General features: G+C 39.7%; 1 protein-coding gene across 6 annotated transcripts in view; it reads right to left on the reverse strand.

Moving 5' to 3' along the window:
- EVI5 (ecotropic viral integration site 5) overlaps positions 1-24,886 on the reverse strand; it is a 166,939-nt gene that overhangs the window by 78,401 nt on the left and 63,652 nt on the right. For 3 of the 6 annotated variants that reach the window (XM_031457600.2, XM_031457599.2, XM_031457605.2), the window contains exons 10-13: positions 23,662-23,722; positions 14,856-14,909; positions 13,011-13,043; positions 12,300-12,446 (exon numbers count right to left, since the gene is read on the reverse strand). In XM_031457600.2, the coding sequence (XP_031313460.1) occupies positions 12,300-12,446; positions 13,011-13,043; positions 14,856-14,909; positions 23,662-23,722 (295 nt within the window). The remainder of the gene's footprint in view (positions 1-12,299; positions 12,447-13,010; positions 13,044-14,855; positions 14,910-23,661; positions 23,723-24,886) is intronic. The other 3 variants (XM_064488716.1, XM_031457602.2, XM_031457603.2) reach the window with 3 other exon arrangements.

Raw genomic sequence — 24,886 nt, forward strand, 5'->3', positions numbered from 1 at the left:
TCCACCCACCAGCTGTTCCCCCATCTCTCTCCTTTTCCCTGGACCTTCCTATTCCCAGAGACCCAACACTACCGAAATTAGGCCAAATGATAACCCACAATGGCCTCGGAGGGATGAAGTGCAAGGAAGAGCGGCACGTCTCTCACTTTAAATCAAAAGCTAGAGGTCATTAAGCCTAGAGAGGAAGGCGTGCGGAAAGCCGAGAAAGGCCAAAAACTGGGCCTCGTGCACCAAACAGCCAAGTTGTGAGTGCAAAGGACGAGTTCTCAAAGGAAACTAAAATCGCTGAGAAGATGCCGTCTAGAGAAGTTAACGCCTGGCTTCAAAGCTGCAAAGGGCGGGCTGAGCCTCTTGTCAGGGTTAAATATAGCTGCTGACTTCAAGTTGAAGCCAGTGCTCATGTATCATTCTGAAAATCCTAGGGCCCTTAGGACTTAGACGAAATCTGCTCCGCCTGTGCTCTGTAAATGGAACAATAAAGCCTGGATGACAGCCTACAAGACAGTTTACTGAGTATTTAAGCCCACTGTTGAGACCCACCGCTCTGAAAAAAGGCTCCTTTCAAAACTCAAACCGCTCGTTGACAACGCACCTCATCCCCCAAGAGCGCTAATGGAGCTGGACGATGAGATTAACGTTGTTTTCGCGTCTGCTCACACAGCATCCGTTCCGCAGCCCGCGGGGCAAGGAGTAATTCTGACTTTCAAGTCTTACTACTTAAGAAATACATTTCATAAGGCTATAGCTGCCATAAACAGTGATCCTCAGATGGATTAATGATAAGTAAACTAAAAACCTTCTGAAAACGGTTCACCATTCCAGATGCCTTAAAGAACAGTCATGATTCACGGGGAAAGGTTAAAAAGTCAATAGTCACAGGAGTTTGGGAGAAGCTGATTCCAACCCTCACGGATGACTAGGGGGGCTCAAGACGTCAGAGGGGGACGTAACTGCAGATGTGGTGAAAACAGCAAGAGCACAGAAATCAGACGTGGAGCCTGAGGATGGGACTGAACTGCTGCCACCTCATGGTCAAACTCGAATGAAGGAGGAGCTGTTTCTTACACGTGAGCAAGGAAAGTGTTTTCTTGAGATGGAATCTGCTCCTGACGAAGATGCTGTGAAGATTATTGAAATGACAACAAAGGACTGAGAACAGGACACACACACAGCTGATAAAACAGTGGCAGGGTTTGAGAGTGCTGACTCTAACTGCGAAAGACGCTCTGCTGCGGGCAAAACGCCATCAAACAGCGTGGCTTGCTACAGAGATGCGGTTCATGACAGGAAGAGTCAATCTGGTAAACATCACCTTGTCTTATTTTAAGAAACGGCCAACCTTCCGCAGCTACCACCCTGAATAGTCAGCAGCCATCAACATTGAGGCAAGACCCTCCAGAGGCAAAAAGATTGTGACTTGAAAAAGACTAAGATGATGGTTAGCATTTTTAGCAATATTTTGAAACTAAGGTATGTACACTGTTTTTCTTAGACAGTGCTACGCACACATAAAAGGCTATATAGCACAGTGTAAACATAACTTTAATAGGCACTGGGAAGCCACAAAACTTGTGTGACTCATTTTATTTTGATACGTGCTTTACTGCAGTGGTCTGGAAACAAACCCGCAACCTGAGGTACACCTGTACTTCATGTTACATCGCATACTAAGTTGTAACAGAAGGCATTTTCACGATTCTGCCATGTGGATGGACCAGGGGCGTATTTTCTGACCCTACTGTTAGAGTCTGAGGAAGTTTTAATTCCATGTTTATTAGTACAAATGCTAATGAAAATTATACGAGAATTGATATCCTTTCATAAACTATTCAAAATGAATCTAACTCCACTAAGCCAATTTCATCCTATTATCAATTTTTGTATATAGCAATCAGCCCCATTCAATTACACTGATATGCATCTTACTGAAGAAAAAGTATTCTTATCAGGATTAATTTAGTATTGCTCCGAGCTCACTCAGTGGAGACCCTGCACTTTACTAGTAAGTAAGCCAGGAGACGGCTCAACAAACAGCGACTGGCGGTTCTGTTAACTGGGGATATGGACCACAGAGCCCATGCCCTTAACATTTAATCTGTATGAGGGTTGACATAATATTTTAAGAGCTTAATATATTGTTTTAATACATACTGTTCTAAGAATTAATGGTATATTAAAAATCTAAGCACCTACAAAAAAAATCTAAACATCTCACGTCATGTTCTTTCAAATTCAAATTACTAAACTGGAAAAATACACACTGTGCTTTATCAAATAACGACTGCCACAATTATGATGACTGATAAGTCAGCAAGGGACCATTTATTTAAAAGTCTATAAATAATGAATGACTTCCCTACACTTACATCAAGTTCGCTTTTGCCACTGAATCCCTTAATGCTTCTGTGAGACCAGCAAACCCACTGCAATGGAACTGGCCGAACTCCTTTTTTCAGTAGGTGGACTCTGTCCCACCTGCTTTCCAATCCTGTGTGCTTCTCTGGTGTTGTAAAAGTTACTAAGGTAAAGATGATCAGAAAACCCTTTATCATCTTTTTTGCTGATATCTTGAATAAAATAACAACAACAAAAATGAATTCTGACATTCAGTGTCTGAAGAACGTATGAGTGACATCGTAAAAAGCAAAGGTGTATTTTTAAGTTAAAAAAATCAAAATTGGAAAAAGAATTGTCTATGTGGATGTATCAGATACTCCTTGAATTAGTTATACATTAAGCAACTAAGTTCAAGATAATTATATGCCCTTTTCAGGACCCCTCATATGTCATGGAACCCTGTATTCTTCTCTTTGTGGTACTTATTACAACTCTAATTAAATAATCAACTGTGTATTTAATTTTCACAACATCTATCTCTCTAAATCCTATATAATCAACGCCAAGGGTACTTTGACTGATTTACCACTCACCTGTCAGAACTAAATCGCACTTTTCATAGGAAGTGACCAAACATCGTTTGCTGAATGAATTAGCTGGTCAACTCTCGGTTTAAAAAACAACAAAACTCCCTCTATCATAAACCATATATTAAACATTGGCAGTGGGAACTGAATGTTGCAAAAATAACGTATAAAAGCTCCTTGTTTAAAAAAAAAACCAAATTTGTAACAGTGTGGGAATACGGTACATTTCTATTGTCACATCTAAAGCATCTGAGAAAACAACTATCACATAGGCAAGTAGCCCAAAATAGGGTTCTATGCAAGCCAGCATCAGAGGAGAAAAAAAATTACATAAAAAGTTACATCTTGCTCTCCCACCCAGCATATGATCCCCAAAAGATGTCTGTAATTCTCTCTACTACATGCTTGTCTTAAAAAAAGAAAAAAATCGAAGCAGTAAGGATGTACTATTTAAAGATGTGCCACACTAAACTTTTTTGAAAAATTGGTATATCATTTTTGAATGATTTATTCCCAACTTCAGAAAAATTACATGCATCCCTTAATATGGAAAATTATCTCTGATTATTGATACACTCAAACTGCAAATTTTTTAAATTAATGCTGAAGAAAATGTAAAGAAAATAATTACTTCCATTCAAGTGAATGCTTATTTATTTTTTAAGCTGAAAAGAAAAGATGATTACATATGAATGTAAAACATTTAACCTTAGACTAAAGTCAAAATTAGTTTTGGAAGAAAGCTTTTGTTCAGATTTCTAGGCATACTGACCAACAGTGTTTAAGAGTTTACCAAGTTAAATGTGTAAAGTCATCAGCCTATTTTAGATTTTTAGAAAGACTTATATAAACTTTTCAGTAATTCCAAATTAAATGGCTTTTTTCTTGAAATGTCACCAAAGTAGAGCTAAAGAGTGTCTGTAATGCAGGAAGAGATGGTAAACATTAACTTCCACATTCATAAAGAGAAACAAACCCATTAGGTAAACTGGGGGCGGGGCAATTCCTAATTGCTGCCGCACACACACATTTCCTAAAACAAATTACCTAGAAGATTGCACAGCTTGCACTAACAGGTAGTTTTAGTTTATTAATGTTTATTCATATGTTTACTAATCTCAGATTTTATTCCTCATATTCTATCCTTGGTTCTTAAAAGTAGCACATAATTCTTTCATATTTTCTTCTAGAATTACAGGAAAAGAAAAGAAGAGAAGAAAAAGTCTCCTGCAGCCTCGCGTTAAGCACTTCCCGGTACAAGGTTCCAAGAGCTTCAAAAGGCAGTCAGCTCGGCACTCAGCAGGCGTCACGGCCGTAGCCCTCCCTGTCTGTGCTGACCCCGGCCAACACCTGCTGGACAAAGGCGGCTGTCAGGGTACCTGCACGACGAGCGGTCATGTGTAGGGCAAAAAGCTTTCAAGCAGGTCAAGAAAGACTCCAAAACAGTTGGTCTCAGTGAGAATCACCCAACATAAGCACACCTGTGCCTCGCCACACCCAAAAGGGACCGATCCAGACAAGCAACTGCACGGAACGTCGGTGGATCGTTTCTTCTTCCAGGGCTTTCTGGAAACACTGACATGGGACACGCACAACAGATACCTAGAAGGGTGATTTAATTTCAGTGCTCGGTTTTATCTTCTGCTTAGGCTACTATTTACTATTTTAATTTAAAATTATTAAATATAAGTAAGTATTAAACCTTATATAGTATACTAAATTCAGTAATAACACAATATATCGTGTGGCACAGGGAAATATAACCATCATTTGTAATAACTTTAAACAGAGTAAAATCTATAGAAACATTTAATCACTGTGTTGTACACCTGAAACTAATAGTGTAAATCAACTATACTTCAATAAAATAATAAATCACTTTTGAAAACCAACAATATCAGGCTCAAACTATCAAGGGCTGGCATAAAATGGAATCAGGGACCTGCTGAAGACCATTACTCAGTAACTCTGTACTGCAGAATTGCTTTTTAGAGAATCTCAATACACAAAGAGCATTAGAAATAAAATTAACCTTTTAAAAACCGATGCTCAAAAGTTTCATATATAACATTGTACCAAGAGCACTAAAACAATTAAAAATGGTATGAAACATTAAAACAAACAAAAACCTATGAATCTGGGTTGATAGAAAAGTATGCTTAGTAAGAGAAAGATTAAAGGGGAAAAAAGAGAAAAGTCTCTAACAGCATGGAAAACATGAAAATCACCATTTTGGAAACCCACTCAGTGGATGCTGAAACCATTAAGTAAAAGGCGAACAGAGGACAAGATATTTACTTGGTACAAAGTACTTCCCAGTGGACCACTTACTAGCTGCAGAGAGGAAATCACACCTTCGCAAAGGAGCCTGCGGGACTCAAGCCCCGCAGCACAGCAGTGGGGATTCACGTTACACGATTCCCGCTTTAAAGCAGGATAAAGGTCACAACATCACCTCCTATCTAAACGTTAAAGATGTTTCACTGAACCTAGTTCACAGGAAACATGACACCACGAGGAAGGAAGCAAATCCCGGGTAAGGGACAACCTGGTGACATCTAAAAAGTCAACGTCATCCCTGACCCTGGCTGTTTATTCTCTCCTGACAGTCTAGATGGAGTTTTGTTTTGTTTTTTTCCCCTTAACTGAAGTACAGTCAGTTTTCAATGTTGTGTCAATTTCTGGTGTACAGCGTAATGTTTCAGTCATACATGTAACATATACTCCTTTCATATTCTTTTTCATTACAGGTTACTACAAGATATTAAACATAGTTCCCTGTGCTGTACAGTAGAAACTTGTTTATCTATTTTACATGTAGTAGTTAGTATCTGCAAATCTTGAACTCCCAATTTATTCCTTCCCTCCTCCTCTCTCCCAGGTAATCATATAAGTTTGTTTTCTATGTCTGTGAGTCTGTTTCTGTTTTATAAATAATTTCATTTGTGTCACTTTTTTTTAAGATTCCAGGTATAAATGATTATCATGTGGTATTTTTCTCTTTCTGGCTTACTTCTCTTAAAATGCCGATCTCCAGGTCCATCCATGTTGCTGCAAATGGCATTATTTTATTTTTTATGGCAGAGTAGTATTCCATTGTGTGTATTTACCATAACTTCTTTATCCAGTCATCTGTCAACGGACATTTAAGTTGCTTCCATGTCTTGGCTATTGTAAACAGTGCTACTATGAACATTAGGGTGCATGTATCTTTTCAAATTAGAGCTTCCTCTAGAAATATGCCCAGGAGTGGGACTGCTGGATCATATGGTATTTTTAGTTTTTAAGGAATCTCCATACTGTTTCCCATAATGGCGGCACCAAACTACATTCCCCCGAACAGTGCAGGAAGGTCCTTTTCTCCACACCTCTCCCCCATTTATCATTTGTGGATTTTTAAAAAAATCTTGTTTGGGGAGGGTACTTAGGTTTGCTTGTTTGCTTGCTTGCTTGTTTATTTAATAGAGGTACCGGGATTAAACCCAGGAACCTTGTGCCTGCTAGGCACGCACTCCACCCCAAGCTACACCCTCCCCAAGCGTTTGTGGACTTCTGAACGACGGCCGTTCCGACTGGCGTGAGGTGCTACCTCACCACAGGTTTGCATTTCTCTGATAATTAGTGATACTAACTTTTTACCAACATTGCTGATGATTTCAAAGCATCGGTACTTGGTTTCACGGGATTTCTCTATTTTTGTTTCGTACTATTTTATATTTCCCTGATTTCTACTTCTTGTTACTCGTTCCTTCTACTTGCTTCAGGTTGAATTTCCTTATGTGTCAGGCATCTTAAAGTAGGAGCGTGGGCTGCTGGTTTGAGACACACCTCCTTTCCTAACGTAAGCAGTCAGTGTTGTGCGTTTCTCAGTGTCCCGCTTCAGGTGGGTCCCACAGATTCTGGTGATGTTGTGTCTTCGTTTTCACTTACTTGAACATACATTCTAATTTCCCTAGAGATTTTCTCTTTGACACAAGGGTAGAAATGTGTTGTTTACTTTCCAAACACTTTGGGGATTTTTTCAGATATGTAGTGTTAATTTCTAACTGAATGTTGAGTCAAAGAAGATGTTTCATATGATTTCAATTACTTTAAATTTCTTAAAATTTATTTTATGGCCCAGAATATGTTGTCTTTGCAAATGTTTCATGTGCACTTAAAAGCAGTATGAATTCTGCCATTAGGTACAGTGTTCCGTAAATGCCAGCCAGGCCGAGCTGACCGGCCTTCTGCATCCCTGGTGATGTTCTACCTGCTTGCTTCACCGGTTACCGAGACATGGACACGGACGAGCCAGCTGTAACTGTGCGTGTGTCCACTGCACCTTTCAGTCCTGCCAGTCCGGCTTCATGCCCCTTTGTTAGGTGCGTGCACACGGTAGAAGACACATATTCCTAAACACACACAATCCTGAAGAAGACTGCCACGTCTTCTTGGTGAACTGACCCCATTACCAACACGAAATGTCACTCTTTATCCCAGGAACTGTTCCTTATTCTGAAGTCCGCTTTATCTGTTAATACAGTCACTCCAGCTTTCTTTTGCTTGGTGTCTGCATGGTGTGTCTTATGTACTGTTTTACATTTTTTTCTAATTGTAATTTAGTATATTGCAGACCACCTTGATCCTTCACTCCTGGAAACTTGCAGCAGGGAAGAGCCACCCTCACTAGCCGGCGTGCCATCCGCGTTGCCAACATCCATGTAACAGCCTGCTCCTAAATATGACCCCCTCAGACTCACTGAGGCTCCGAGAAGAGCCTTATTTCGAGGTAGAAGGACATTAAAAGAAAAAAGTTTACTCTACTCTGGCACATTTAGTACACATTTAATACAGCTGGCCCATCCACACGTCACATGTTCCCAAACCATGTAGAGCACAGGTGTGGGGAACAGCCCCATACCCAACACGGGCCCGCTGCTCTCTCAGTAGTCCACTAACGCCCTGATAATGAAAATTCTTGTCTGTTTTACGTATTAAATCCCATGGGCGTGTGTGTGTGTGTGTGTGTAGTCCCTGCCATTCCTCTGACAGCCGTGGCCCGTGCTGCTTTACCCCACACTGCATTCTCCCTTTGGCCTCAATGCACCCACAACTCGGACTAAGTCGTGCCCAGCCAGCCCCGAGGGCCTCCAGGCCTCGCAGGCTCTCGGCACAGCTCACGAGCTCCTGGCCCGGCCGCGGGCTCCAGCACTGGGGCGCTGTATGTTCTCCCTCATCTTCACCCTCCACACAACCACTCAAACTAAATGCATCGCTTCCTTCAGCCTTCTACTTTCATTTCTGTGCTCTTGCTTTAAACAATTTGTTGAGGCAAAATTGAAATAATGTTTTTAAATCAACAACAATGAAGCAGGGACTCAGATATCTGTAGCGACCACAGCAGCATAATGTTCACGACAGCCAAAAGGAGGACAACCGAAACGACCCCAGACAGACGGACGGATAAGCAATGTACGTGTACATGGACACACACACGCACAACGGTGGACTGCTATTCACCACAACAAAAACTAAGGGACTCCTGCCGTGAATGCGGTGCTGCAACAAGGATGAGCCTGGAAAGCGTGATGCAGAGTGAGACGCGCCAGACACAAGAGGACAAATGCTGTATGCCTCTGCCTACGTGAGTCACCCAGATGAAACTCAGACACAGAGCAGAACAGTGGCTACCAGGGGAGAAGTGGGGGAAGGGGAAGGAGGCGGGATTCTTTTTAATGAGTACAAAACTTCTGTTTGGGATGATAAGAAAGTTCTAGAAACACAGTGGCTACTGTTGCACAACACCATAAATGTACTCAGTGCCACTGAGCTGCGCGCGTACACCGTTACATTGTGTCTGCTCTGCCACATAAAAAAACTGCTAACAAGAAACAAAGAGTGAGTGAATATGCTAAATCAAAGAATCCAGACAAAAAAGCCTCATACCTTACAATTCCATTTATGTGAAATTCTAGAAAAGGCAAAACTATAGTTATAGGAAGCAGACAGGTTGCTGGGAGTGGAGAGGTGAACTGCAAAGGGACATGAGGGAAATGTGGGGGTGATGGAAATACTCTGCAATTTGATTGTGATGGTGATGGTTATACAACAAATGTTAGAACACATCAAAGCCGGTATTTTAATTTGATGAATTGTACTGCATGTAAATTATGCCTCAGTAAAGTTCATGTAAGAAGCCGAGAGAGACATGAGATGGTCCAGCCTTATGTGATCACTTTAGAGAAAAAAGAAGCCCAGTTCTTAAGCACCCAAAGTCACAAAGTTAGCAAAACAGGATTAAAATTCAGTTCCTGATATGAAATCCAAAGCTCTTTATATCCTGTGGAATGGCACTGCTGGCGGCGGAAGAGGACTATACTGGTAACTCAGGATCTCCTGCTGGAACACAGACCTGGAACCCTTGCAGAGTTTCACAGACTTCCTGAGTTTATATTGGAAAACTATAATCAAAATATTTAGCAACAGATGTCACTTTCTAGCACCAGGAGGCTCATTACTTTGAAAAGAAACTATTCCATTTGTCAAAATCCAGTGAGTGAGATTTTGTACCTTTGGATCTCAAACACATACTGCTCTCTGAAGCAGTATCAAAAGAGGTTAATTACTTTTCCGTAAGATCACCTCTCAAATACTTGAAAATGGCTACATTTACCATATGAGTTTTGGTAAACTAGACACAACACTACAGATTTTCTGCAAGCTACTTAGAGCCGAACTGACTGTACTTCTAGAAACTGTACTTAGGATTGGTTTTCGGGGGGGGAAGGAGTCATATTATTATTGCTGTCAATTTCTTGGTTTTATTACATTAAACATCACTAAGACATATCTTTAAATTTTAAACGTAAAGGTAAGATTACAGATATATTTCTGTGAAATAATTATTTTAGTTTCTTATTCTGAATGGGTTCTTTAAATATTTTGAAATCTTGATTCACCACCAACATATTAGCAACATCTCCAAAATATTTCATGTATAAAATTCTTAAACACACCTTGTATACGAACATTAAAAAAAAATTGAAATATTTGAAGCACAGGCTTAGGAGCCAAAGACCTCTGACATCTCTTTACTTCAACATGACCGGCCCTCTTGATATCGTCCATCACCTATGAAACCACGTAAGCTTACTACTTTCGTCTCTATTTCTCCTCCTCGACAAGAAAGATAACATGAGAGGCCACCAAATAACTTGTAAAACTGCCCTTACAGCAGTTTTTGTTTATTATAGAAACAAAGTTAGTTTGTTATCACTTATACATAGTAAATTAGCTTTTAGTGAGTTAAAGTTATTTGTCTAATTGTTCACAAACCAGACAGATGTCCAGGAATTTTAATGAAGCATCAAGGTACTGGCCTCTTTTCAGACACCTAAACATTATCACTTAACGGCAGTTGCCTTCAGTTCCTCTTATTTTCTAAAATCCTTTACAAACAGTAATATTCCTGTGCTCATCTCGCAAGTTATTGTAGTGCCTAGGGACACACATTTTACTCTGAAGCTGGAAATGTAACCAAGGCACTGTTACTTTCACCTGTTTTGTGCATTGCTGCTTCTTGTGTCCGCTTTACAGTTTAATTCAGTTAAGAGAACGTCTGCTCAGTGAGAAAAAAAAAAAAGGAAACAAAGTCGAAGCAGAGAACTGCTTTCTACCTGTATCTTAGCCCTGCAGTACGGGTCCACCTGGTCCTTGGAACAGAGCACAAAGTTTCTGTCACTGTTAAGTATTTTCAAAAGCTTCAGTTCTTTCTTGGCTGTCTCTGCTCGCCCACGCAGCTTTTTCATTATAGACCAACATTCTGTATCTCTGATACACACCTATTAGGAGGTCTTACTATTTGAAAAACTACATTAAAAAACTAATTCATGATTCTATGCATTATACAAGACTGTAGCTTATGCTGTAACAAAATCACATTGCACTGGTAACTCCGTTCAGCTTAATTCTCAACATGACCCCCCGCAACTGCTTTTTTCTATTCTTATGCTTTGATGTTATTGGCATTTCATAGAAAGGCAGGACAAAACATATACGTGAGTCCCCGTCGTTTCACACAACCAGCCCTCCACGTTCACAGGTTCTGCATCTGCAGATTCAACCAACCGCGGACTGAAAATATTCAGGAAAAGAAATTCCAGAAAGTTCCTAAAAGCAAAATTCCAATTTGCCATACACAGGCAACTATTTACATAACACTTATATTGTATTTGGCATTGTAAGTAACCTAGAGGTGATTTAAAGTATATGGGAGGATGTACACAGATTAAATGAAAACATTATACCATTTTACATAAGGGACTGGAGCATCTTCAAATTTTGGCATCCTCGGGGGTCCTGGAACCATCCCCCAAAGATACCAAGGGATGACTGTATTCTTTTACCACTTTTCTATTCATTTTTTGGAACCAAATTCAATTAACATAAAAACTTTTTTACATTATGGATTTTTCAATCTGCTGTTAGTTTTCTGATTTTCATCCCCAAATGCTGGTGTTGTCTCTTAATTTTTCTGAATAAAAGTCGTGTCCAACTTGAAGTCATTCTATTTGCGTGTTAGACTCATACTGAGTTCTAGGTTTAACTCAGTCCTTCTGTCTACTCCTGTTACAATTCTACTCCTACTTGAAAACAGAAAACGAGTAAGAAATGTTATCTTTTCAAAGATAAACAGCTTGCTTTTCTTTTTAACGCTCACGTTCTTAAGATCACCCTGGTGTGAATCTGCCAGTGGAAGACAGTATGTAGGTCACAAGAGATACCTAAGAATAGCTATAAATCAACAGCTGTCCAGTACTCTGAGTTAGTTAACATCATATTTTAAAAGTTCATTTTTTTCGTTTTAGCAACTTCTCCCTTCTTGAAAAAGTGTAAGCATGTGACTTAACCCAAAATTTAACATCTTTATGTAGGAAGACTATAGTATTTCATAAGGCATCAATCACCACATTATCAAAGCTTTAAGTAAAACAGTTATACATTTTCTATATGTTGGGTAATATTTCATCTGCACAATTAACAAAAATTAGCATAAGTTTTTAAAATTACCCGGGGAAAATACCTTTTATGAAACAGATTTCTAAAACCTGAAAAGCAGGTCTGACAAACACCACTTACTTTCTGTGACTTAAAACATAAAAAGTACTACCGATTCCAAACTGTGCAGACAGAAGAAAAAGTCAGAATGAGGAGTCCTTCGGCCACAATAAAACTTCTAAGTATCACAGAACGTAAAATTGATTAATTTAAGATTTCTATGAAAGTAGAAAACAATTACTTAAAACAAGAGCACTGAAGTCGTGCTTAAAAAAAAAAAAAAAAGGTCAGAGGACGGGGCGAGAAGGTTGCGCGAAGCCCGAGCAGGCGCCTTACCCACTGCTGCTGGCGCTGGAGCTTCCTGATGGTGCCCTCAGCCCGCTCCAGTTTAGCACTGGCCTCATCGCTCTGCTGCCTGATGCTGGCCAGCTCCCGCTTTATGAGGTAGTTTTCCTCAGCCTCCTGGGCTCTTGTCACTTGTCCCTTAGGACATAATTTGTGTGTGTGGAAAGCAGTTTAGGATAGATTCAAGAAAGACTGCCTCTGTGAGGTTTAGTTATTTACTTCAACATGTTAAAAAAACAAACCAACCACCTCGCAGAACAGAACAGCTAAGTAATTATCAGCCAGCAGCTCATTCTTGCTCCAGCAAATCTTGGGAAACTACATGAAAAATTCACCTGACAATCTTAAGAACAAGTCTTCTTTCAGTCAGTAAAAGTTCAATTCATGCAATATTATTGCGTTGTACATGCAGGACTAATATTTTCAATGAATAGCAGTTAATTTTGCAGAATCCAATGATTGCCATTTTGGAATAAATACTTAAAGGTTAGCTTTAAAACGTGCAAAAGATGTTTATTTTAATAAACAAAGATAACATACTGTTATCAAAAATTAAGTTATACCCATTTAGACCACCCCCAAAAATTATTTTCTAGGAAAATGCATGTAACATTGCATGCATTAAAATATAGATTTCTTAGGTTTATGACTTTCCTTAGGTGTTAGAGAAAATGCTTTAAAAAAAAAAAAACAAAACTATACCTGTATCAATCTATCTGCCAAGGAAGCACTTTCCTACAAAAGGAAAAATTCAGATAGAAACATAAGAGAAAGAAATAAAATAAAGGTGATAAAATTAGGAATAAGAAGAAACAAGGCATACCCAAATTCCACCTACTTTTCATTGTAATTAAAAGAGACATTTAAACTTTAAAACTATTTTTTATTGTATGTGTTTTCATTCCTTAAAAAGTAAGGATGAACTGCACAAAATCACGTGCTTCTAAAAGAGACAAAACGCTAAGAGGTTTTCCATTATTTCGGACAAGCCAGTATCCTATTTGTACAGCATACGTTCAAGTACTTTTACAGTCAGCCATATTGTCAAACCACATGTACAAAAAGGAGAAGGAATTTGAGCAGGCAGCTCCACTTATCAAGTGTGACAGCAGCTTGTGAACAGCAAGTCCCAAAGAAGCAAAGCAAGGAAAATATGACAAATGAAATTAATAAGTTCAACTGTAAAAAAGTCCAGCAGTAACTGGGCAAGTAAACAACCTGGGTACAGACTTTAACTGACACATAAGTATCTACACAATGCTAAGTGCTAAGAGACACACCTAGGCCGTCAAAGCCAGTAAAAAGGTGCTTAATTTCCTAGAAGCAAAATCCAAACTTAACATGCTCCAACAGCACCTTTATCTTTCTGAAGGTTCCATGAAATAAACATTCTTTCTCTATGAAAAGTCTCACTCCAGAGATCAAAGACCACGAAGAAGATGTGTATTTTACTGTAAACTGAGTATGTAGTGGAAAAAATATATAAAACTAAAATGACTTTTTAAAAACAACCTCATCTTTTTTGCAATCATGAAAAAAGTAGAATTATCTTCGAAGCAATTCGTAAGATGAAGGAAATACATCCTTAATATAATGTAGCTGCCATTATTATATAGCAAAAAACAGATATATAATAAACATCCTGTCTTTGTGCCATGCTATCTAATATGAAACCATCAATACTTTCAAACAAAAGAAGAACATGCAAATGATCCATATCTTTTTATTCATTCTTTTCCTAAATATCTAAAGATACTTGGCAAAATCATGAGGATTATTTTTAAAACTCTAATTCTCATCTTTGGTAAAAAGAAAAAAAACAAAAACAAAAACAAAACACCAAAAGAATTTGTGAAGTCAGATGTTTTTCTTTCACTAAACTAAAACTCTTTCACTGTATTTTTTGTCACTTAACACTTATGACATCAGGAATGAGACGACAAAACACAATACATCAAAAGTACAATATGAAAAACAATGCAAAATTTCCACATTTACTCAGTTATTTTATATCAAACAGGAAGGAAGAGGTAACGAGTGGTATCAAAATAATTCTAAGAACCAAAAGTACAGGCAGAATTCCTCTGTGCTGAAAATCAGCACACATCACGGTGAATTTTTACGTAAGAAATCAGTCATTCTGACTAAACTTGAAGCAATCCTAGGCCTTAAGGAAATCACTGCCACATTTAACATCTGGCTACACAGTCAGGGAAACAATTGAAAGGCATTTAAAATACTATACCGAATGGATTCTCAATTAGGTTACCCCCAAAGAACCGCTTTTGAGAGATTATGTAACAGAAATAAATGACATCAATATGTTCCTCTAATAATAATCTTAGTTTAAAGCTTTAACCTTAAAGTTCAAACACTAGTAATGATCAGTTTTCACTGACAAGTTACTCAGCTGAGCAGCAAGCTACGCAGTAAGCAAGCAGTCAGCACCACCACTGGAGACGCGAACCACACTTCGTGAGCCTTTATTTGAAACAGAAGAGTTACTGTGCGTCCAGCAGATGCTTGCAAAGGGAGAAATTTACTTACTTTTTCTAATGTTTCAATGCGCTGTTTTAAAAGTCTATTTTCTGTGCGTAACCTCTACAGAAAAAGAAAAAGATAAAACAAAGGTTTGTTTGCAAATATTCCTGAGAAGAAAAAATGACACCTAAATCATAGTCCTTAAAATGTACCACCTTTTATAAATAGGAAAACAGTCTACGGAATGGCTGCATTATCACCTGTGAAATTCCTGAAGGCTCAAAGTAAAAAGCGCATGGCAAAGGAAATGCCATTTATCAATCCAGCTGTGACTGAATTTTAAATACAAGCTCAAGTACACACAGAAATATCCCTTCCCCTCTGGGCCCAGCATAACGACCCATAATCAGCATTTTCTAGTATGTCTTAACAGCCCCATGAGATCGAAAAGATTCTCACTCATTTATCTCCTACAAAGACTATCTACACAAATAACATCCAAATGTCTATCAAATAAATAAGAAATCTGAGAAATGCATGTTCAGAGAATATCAAATTGTCAGTTTAGAACTAGATCAGCCTCCATTTATAACGTGCTGTAAATGTCAAGTTGCAAAGTTCCACTCTGAAAATATAATGAATGAGTTGTTTTCATCGAGTGAATTATCATGAGTTGTCTTAAGCTTAAGAAAATTTCTAGCATTTTCTTGTAGTTAAAAAAGTAAAACCAGATCAAAAAACCCCCCAAAAAACTCCACCTAACTATTCGATGCCCAACTCCCAAAACCCTGTAAAATTAGTGCTATTAAGTATTAAATCCAGAACACTCCACATTAAAAATCATTTCCTTTTTGTATATTCCACCAATATAATTTTGCCATTATTATAATTTCAAACTCCCTCTTACCTTTCTGTACCAGTTTGCTCCAGAGAGCAATCTAGCCTTCTTCCAGCCCTACCTTCCTCTAAATTCCTCCTAAAAATGTCTTCCTCAGAGAACTCTTCTGTCAGTTCAATCTATTATTTTGCCAGTAAAGACTAAAATGTAGTTTACATAACATATAAAGACTCAGAACAAAGGAAATAAACGGCTGTGAATTACTGCATCTTATTAAGTGGACAACAAACTGGAGCAAATACATCTGAGAGTCACTACAAAGATACTTTGCAAATTAAATTTCCTTGCTCTATTCACTAGAATATATTTAGATGGTTTGAAATAGATATTACTTTATGTGTGATCTCAGACTAAAAAATTGTTTGCATTCAGGAGAAGAAAATGTTTCTCATTTCTTGGCTATTCATATTAGGTATAGCATACTGGTCTACAAAAATAAGCAATTATTAAATGCTGTTAAAGTCTGGAAAGCCAAAGAAACAAATGTGATTCTCAAAATGTTCTCAAAGTATTTCATGAAAAAAAGCAGAATTTTGTTTATCCTAAAAGGCTTAGGAAGTTAAGTTCAACCAAACAATTGGGTGAATAAAATTAATGTCACAACAGAAATAATGCTAAAATAATAAAATTTAAAATTAAAAACTCACCTGGATTTACTTCCCCATCCCCTTTAAATCTTCTGAAATTTTGCTATAAATAGAAACCTAAATTTATTTTCCCCCAAATACCTACACAAATGTCTTAGTACCATTTTTTAAATAAATCACCAATTCCTCATTTGTGTGATACTCACTTCACGATGAATTGGTAACTGTAACAGACGTACTCAGTTACTAAAGACTATTTCAGGGTCACCTTCGCAGTAGTTTTGGTAATTACAGCTTTGTAATCCCTTTAACACCTGGTAGAGCTAATTTCACCCAATCTCATATTGCTTTGTTTGTCCTCCCCAAACCTTAACTAGCAGATAACTTAGTTAGGAGACTAGGTTGTGAAGTGAGGCAGGTTTAGGTTCAAATCCTCACTCAGCGATGAACAGCTGTGCGTGCCATTCAGCGTCTTAGAATCTCCATTTCCTGGTCTAGAAGACCAGAGTGATAGAGCCTATCACAACACTGGGAGAATTAAACGAGAACGCACACTGCCCAGCACACCCCACACGCTTGCTTAATGCGCTGCTCATAATATTTTTAAAGTTAGGGCGTGAAGATTCCTTTATTACTTCTGCCTATTCTTTACAATTATTCTTTAGTTTCTGGCTGTTGTGGAATGTCAAAGGAATTAATTTGACTGGATTTTGTGGGGAAATTCCTAACTTTTTACAACAGAGTTATTTTTGTCTCTCCCCTTTATTTATGTTGTAAAGTTTTTCCGTGTTTGTTAGGTTCTACTCTGTTTTTCATTTAGGTTATTCCTAAATGTGCTTTTATTTTTATATCAAATGGAATTTCTTTTTTCCAAGATATATTTGAAATGTTTACTGCTGCCATATAGGAAAGTTAATGACTAAAATCTATCACTTGTCTGATTTTCCCATTAAATTTTTTAAATAAAGTATTTTTATCCTTATTTTTAATCACATTTCCTAGAACTAATTAACAGGGAGTTCTCCAAACTAAAGGGATAACCACAAAGAGAAGGCAACAGATACATACACTTAAAAAGAGAGAGACTCCTCTGACCTAACAAATTAGAGAAGGGGAAATAAGGCTACAAGTGAGAGCAAGACTGAAATATCTGACCCAGGAAGGGATCGCTGAGGTGGAAACGCAGCTAGGAACTCACCCTGGAAATGCTCTCCAGGAAATTTACTTAGTACATATTAAGTGTCTTAAAATACTAATATCCTATAATTCAGTAATTCCACTTTTTACAACTGACTATGCAAATACAAGGCACCACAAAACTTTACAGACTAAGATGCTAAATATAAGCATTATTTTTTAATAATGAAAAACCTAAATACCCCAAAATAGGAAAATCTTGGTTTCAAACGCACTCTGTTCCTCCCAGCTTACTCGTTCTACAGTAACCCAGACTCAGCAATCCTCCTTCTCTTTGGGATAATCCATTGACCCTATCAACTCTTCTGTCCCTCACTCCCTGGTGTCCTCTCTTCCCTCTTTACAAAGTTCCATCTTCAGTCATTACAGACTTTCCCCTGCTTTTATGCCCCCTCCCCCCTCTCCCTTAGGAGTTAGCATACTTGCCTGGGAAACCACTACTCTGGGTCAACATACTGACAACTGTCTGCACATCTGCCAGTAAATATAACCAAAGTAAAATAAAACCACGAAGTTTACTTAAATTAACAATCACTAAGTTCACGTGGACTCTAAATACATCCTAGCAATAATAACGTGTTTCCTTAGTCCATTCCTTCCCCTACCCTCTCAGATCACTATTTCACACTTCTCTTTCTTCAAACCAGCAACCCCCCACCCCACTGTCACTCTCAGATGATAATCTTGTTTCTGATTTCAGTGAAAAAATGGAAACAATCAGAAGAAAACGTCGCAACATCCCACAACCACATCCTCCATCTTACCTACCTTTCCCCATCTATGTTACAGTCTTTCTTGTTAATTGTGAACTTATTATCCACATAGTAGACCACGTTAAATCTTCCACCAACACACCAAACCACAAAACCCTGCTGATTTCAGCAATCATCCCTCCAATCACACATCATGAATGTTTCCTATTGAATTACGCCATCTTAACAAAAAAGGAGGGAAACACAAACTAAAAACCCCTTCAACACCACGAGCCTCCCTAAGATTACTGTTCCATTTCTCTCTTCTTTATAGCACGTTCCCTGAGAGATACCTACACTTCCTTCTCCAAGGCAAGCCTCAGTTTCCAACCCTTCTCTATACTATTTACCTCCGTGCTGCTAAACTTAGCCGTTATTTTTCCCCGCATCTCACGAAGCCCTTCTCTCGCATTCGACACAGCAAATCCTTCTCTTTTTCCGAAACACCGTCTTCTCTCGGTTTCCGGACACCGCACTCCCTGCTGTCCGCCTGCTCTGCTGCTTGGTCCTCAGCCTTCCTAACTTTTAGTGTCGGTTTACTCTCAGGCTTCATCCTTGAACTTCTGTTTTATCTGCACTCATTCCCCAGGTAACCCCATCCACTTTCACGGTGTGTCAGTAACTGTCAAGTTTTCACTTCTAGCCTGTCTTCTCTTAACTCCAACAATGAATATTTCAAGGAGCTACCTGATCATCTCCCAGGCATCTTATACTTAATATATCCAAAGTTGGGGCTCCTGCTACTCCCCCCAAACCAAACCCTCCTGTAGATCTTCCCACTGCAGGTACCCAGGGCTGTATTTTCCCAGCTGCTCAGGCCCAAGTGCCTGATGTCTGTCCCTTCACGCCTCCACAGTCAGCTGCAGCTTTAAAAACCTATTCTAAATCCAATCACTTCTTAACACTTCAGTTGGGGCCACCACCACCCCTTGCCCACATTTCTTCATCAGCCTTCTACTTCGTTTCCCTGCCTCTGTTCTCAGCCCTGCAAGATCCTCTCAACACAGCAGCCAGAGGACCCACATAAAACTTCAGTCAGAGCTTGTCCTTCTCTACTGAAAACACCAGTGGCTCATGGAGGAAAAGCCAGTCTTCCCCTGTTCAGCGACTCCCTGCGTCCCCTGTAACGTGCAACTTCCTGCCCGCCATCGCTCCCTCACCTTCACATTGCCCTGCCCGCGGCGGCCTCCTTCCTGTTCCCCAGCAGCACGCTCCTGACCGGATCCTGCCCTCCTTCCACATCCAGCTCCCTCACCTCCCTCAGTTCTTTGCTCAGAAGTAACCTGGTCAACTTTTCTAAATTTTTGATCCAAACACTACCATTCTATTTTCCCTTCCCTAAAATATTTTTTTTCCTCCTGTTTAACATTTATCACCACCTAAAATACTGTACATTTTACTTTTCTGTTTATTGTCTGACTTCCATACTAGAACGTATGTACCATGAGGGCAGGAGCTGGGCTGTTTCACAAGCACATCTCCAGGGCCTAGAAGAGTGCTGGGACATGCAGAGACACTGTAAATATCTGCCAAGTGGATGACTTCTTGAATAAATTATGCTATTGTACCCTCACTGGATATTATGTAGCCATTCATTTTTTTAATGAAAACTCTGTAATGCCACAGAAGAATGGGCAACCAGATCCTTCTTGCATCACAATACATTAAAGGCTCCCTTGGGAAGCAGTGTGCACACTGCGGAACATGCAGGGGTCTCAGATTAATGCAAATCAGAGCTCAAATCCTTGACTTTTACCATTTTCTATCAGCGTGACCACTAGCATACTACTTGAGCTTTCTGAAGCTTAGTTTCTTCATAGAAAGATAACCCTCTCCTAAGGCTACTGGAATAATAATAGGAGATAATGCACGCAAACTGCCCTTCATATATTAAGTGTTGAATAAATGTGCCAAGACCAGTACTTCATGCTGACTGGTCAGCACAATTCCTGGATGAAGACAATAACTGTTGTTTTCTTGTTTTATGCTAGGCAGTGAAAACACAGGTGTTTCATACTGTTCTCTAGTTTTCAACATATCTGGAGTATTCCATACATTTTTAAATAAGAAAAAATATCTACATTCTCACTAAAAACCAGTCAGATTTTCTAACGCCTCCTATTTGCAGGGCTTAAATCTCTATGCTCCAAAGCATAAATTTAAACATTAGATTGTCAGTTCATATGTCCATCTTAAATACAGCAGAGGATAAAGGTTCTTCTTTTTTAACGACCTGCGCTATACTGTAACACAAGCTAGCACTTCAGTATTTCTTACCTCCTCCCCCTCACGTGGAACATCAAGAGCTTGGAAGGAGATACCGATAAAGACGTTTCTTTTAACAAAAAATTTCACACAGTAAAATGTAGGATTCCCTGTATGAAATCATTACGATCAAAACCTTCCTGTAACACTTTCAGACAAGGTATGAAAAATACTTAAAAGTCACATCTTGATCAGGGACCTGACAGAATAATTCTTAAAGGTCACCAATCCAAAGGTCAAACCTTAAACACATTTCACAACACCAAAGGCTGACTTTTTACTTCTGTATCAAAACATCAAGTAATTTGATAACCATACTATTTGTTCAAAGAATGGTATTTGTGTCAAGAATGGTGTAAGATTCCAGCCTTGAAGGCTTCTGAGGACCCAGGCAAGAAGCACTAGTTTAACACAACGCATCCCCTTGTTAAAAAGGACCTTGGACGAAGGGGCACATTAGGAATTAGGAAGGGGCATTTTCCATTGCAGAGAAAGGCTCAAATGGCTACTTTGTTGTAAATAAAGTAATCTTCTGATTATGAGTGAGATGAATGGCCAGGTCCAGCTTAAAAATCAGACATATCCAAACATAAAGTAAAAAAGAGCACAGTTACACAAAAATTGTTTTGGCTTCGTCCTTTAGGGGATAGGAGGAGTGAACAAAGATGAAAATGGTCCAAGAGTGAAAAAGAACTATGTGGAAACAAAATTTTATAAAAGGACTGTCTTTGAGATCAGGATACTTTATTCACCCAATACCTTTTTAAACTTTTTTTTCCAGACTCTTCTCTATAAACGACTTTATGCCAGCCGTTTTTGCCTAAGGCACTTGGAGCTGGCATTCAGAGGTATTCTGTGAGGTATATGAACTATAACTTCCCCCAGAAAACAAAATTTGAAAAAAGCTGCAGATACATGGGCTAACATCTGCTAGATCTTTTTGAAGAGGCCTTTTGGTATTCCTACACTCATATCGCTTAATTTTAGAAAAAACTTCTTCAAGAACAAGGATTGTTCACAGAATCGTGTTTTGGGGGGGGTGTTTTGGGCAACAACAGAGCATGGTGAAATGAACAGGATGGCTTCCCCATCCTCAGATCTTGCTTTGCAGCTCCGAACACTCGTGGTACGCGATAACCCACACTCTCTCCCCACGCGTCAGGACGACGTACTTTTTACTCTCAGTAGGCTGAAGTGGAGGGTGAGATTTAATATTACCCTTACTCATGGTACCTAAAAGAAAAGCAAATAGTAGAGCAGCAGTTGGGTGACAGAATTTTTTAAAAAGAGGGACAAACATCCACAAGAGGCTTTTCTTTCTCACTCTACTCTCTCTCTCTCCGAAAAAATGTAGAAGTATCTATTTCTAACTGATAGTAAATAGGTGATAGAAATGGAAATAAAACAGCTATAAAAGGGAGATAGAGCTGATGAGAGAGAAGAGAAGGTTTCCTAGGGGGCTTTTGAGCAGGATTATGGGCAGAGAGAGCAGTAACTTCACAGGACCCGATTAGTAAAAAGGGCCGGGGAGGTGTGAGTAATGAAGTGCTGTTTTACAGCAAGCTGAATTAAGACACGGCTTGTGACCTGCAAATCAGACAGTCATCGAATGTCCTGCCATGTCAATGTCAAAAAAAAAAAAAAAAAATCAAACACATCCAAACACACAGTTTAAAAAAAAAAAAAGTGGAGTCACTCAATAAAAATTGTTTTATTTTTGTTTCTCTTTCCTTTTTTTGTAGAGGATGGGGGGAGAACAAAAGGGAAGAAACAGCTCCATAAGTCACTGAGTCCCTCCACCAGCTCCCACTCCTGCTCACTGTCCCCATCCTGAGCCAGTCACTGAGTCCCTCCACCAGCTCATGCTGCTGCTCACCGTCCCCATCCTGAGCCAGTCACTGAGTCCCTCCACCAGCTCATGCTGCTGCTCACCGTCCCCATCCTGAGCCAGTCACTGAGTCCCTCCACCAGCTCATGCTGCTGCTCACCGTCCCCATCCTGAGCCAGTCACTGAGTCCCTCCACCAGCTCCCGCTCCTGCTCACCGTCCCCATCCTGAGCCAGTCACTGAGTCCCTCCACCAGCTCCCGCTCCTGCTCACTGTCCCCATCCTGAGCCAGTCACTGAGTCCCTCCACCAGCTCATGCTGCTGCTCACCGTCCCCATCCTGAGCCAGTCACTGAGTCCCTCCACCAGCTCCCACTCCTGCTCACCGTCCCCATCCTGAGCCAGTCACTGAGTCCCTCCACCAGCTCATGCTGCTGCTCACCGTCCCCATCCTGAGCCAGTCACTGAGTCCCTCCACCAGCTCATGCTCCTGCTCACCGTCCCCATCCTGAGCCAGTCACTGAGTCCCTCCACCAGCTCATGCTCCTGCTCACCGTCCCCATCCTGAGCCAGTCACTGAGTCCCTCCACCAGCTCATGCTGCTGCTCACCGTCCCCATCCTGAGCCAGTCACTGAGTTCCTCCACCAGCTCCCGCTCCTGCTCACTCTCCCCATCCTGAAATATCCACATAAAAGCCAGTTCAACTTTCCTTAACACCCAACTCACACAGTCCCACAGACCCTCAACTTAAGAATTCCGGCCTACAAGGGAACAGCTAAGAATTTTAAGGTACACGTGGGAATTCATGTCCTTCAGATTGAAAGTCTATCTGTGTCTCTGGAGAGCAGTTCAGAAACAACCTTTGCTTAGAGGTGAGAAAACTGAACAAAGCCTTCTGCAGCCCTCAGGCAGCCACGATCAGTTTCAGTGTAACAGTTTGCTGTATTCGGTCTACCTGATACGATACTGCCATTAATCTCAGCGTGTTACAGATCACCTTCTCTGTGACTTTTATAAACGTGCTTGAATGGAAGGAGGGAAGGTAATTTTCTTCCCGGTAGAAGTACTTTCTCCTGACGACCCGTCAACAAATCCAGAAAAAGGGGAAGGGCTGCTCTCTTTCACAGTAGAATAAAACCCACTTCAGTCACATTATTCTGGCTTTTGAAATGCCTATTTTTAAACTATAGTCTAGTGAGATGGTAAATGTATCAATAAATGAATACAAACTCACAGTTAAATTTACTGCAAGTAATAAATACACCAACTTAACCTAACACCTACTGCCAAATACCTGACTTCAGTCAATTTATTTTCAGCACTTTTGAAAGTCCTAAGATACTTACTTTAATTTCAACTTGTTCTTCCATTTCTTTAGTTTTTATTGTAGTGTATTCCTTCTCAAGCCTGAGGGAAAAAGAAAAAGGTTAAGGGTATGCTCTCATTCCAAAGTAGTTACTGAAATTAAAAATTTTAAAAGCATACATTAACACAAAATACAATTTTGCTATGTTCTGCCAACTTATAACTTGAGATACTGGTATCAGAAAAATCATCTCAAGAGTTACATGGGTTCTTACCAAAAAATTACCTCAAAAATAACAAAAATGAGACTCACACAAAAGTAACCTCTAGAAAGTGAAGTATTATAAGGCACCAGACAGAGAACTGAGTTTACAGATTTTATTTCGTCCTAAACTTAGAAAAGAACCACCTATTCTTCCCCCTCAAACTGAAATCCAGAAAGTTCAACTTGAAATCAGCTAACAAACTTCTACCAAGACTGGCTGAGGGATTCATAACGGGGGAAACAGACAGCCCTTCCTAACGAAGGAAGTGCAGCCACTAAGCACAGACGTGTGAGGCAAATATAAAGTCTCCATCAGAGCTTCGCCGTCAACAACCGCCAGAAGAAAGAAAAATCAGCGGGGGCCAGAATTAGTGGATAAAAGGATCTCAAAGTATCTCTCCCAAAACATTTAGTAATTACAAAAGGAAAAACAGTAAACTTACAGTACAAGAGCCTGACAGCCCGCACCTGAGCCAGCCGACCAAGGCCGACATCACTGCAACACACGCCGACGGCACACACCCGCATAGGACACACTGAGGAGGGCCCTCCCCTCTGTGGCGCCCTTCCCAGGAACGCGCATCCTCAACCCACTCAAGAGAAATCATCAAACAAACCCCAACTGAAGGACACTCTGGAAAACAACTGACCAGCTCACTTCAGAAGTGTCAAGGTCATGAAAGACAAGAAAAGCTTGAGGAACGGTCACGGGCTTCGGGAGAGTAAGAAATGACAAGCAAGTGCAATATGCTATTTTTGCAACTCTAATATAAGGGTAAAATTTTCTTTAAAAAAATTACAGGCCATACAAAAATTACTCCCACCATGTTATTTTTATATCTGTATTGCTTTCGATCAAAGATGCTAATAACAAGTTTAACTCTCCAAATTATTAACCAGGCCCCAAGTTAACTTAAAACTGCTTTCAAAAATCAAACTCTCTGTTGAAGGACAAGAACCATTGCTTACTACATATAAGCACATTTAGCCCACAGAACTTT

This window comes from Camelus dromedarius, chromosome 9 (genome assembly GCF_036321535.1).
Source record: "Camelus dromedarius isolate mCamDro1 chromosome 9, mCamDro1.pat, whole genome shotgun sequence".
Lineage (NCBI taxonomy): Eukaryota > Metazoa > Chordata > Mammalia > Artiodactyla > Camelidae > Camelus > Camelus dromedarius.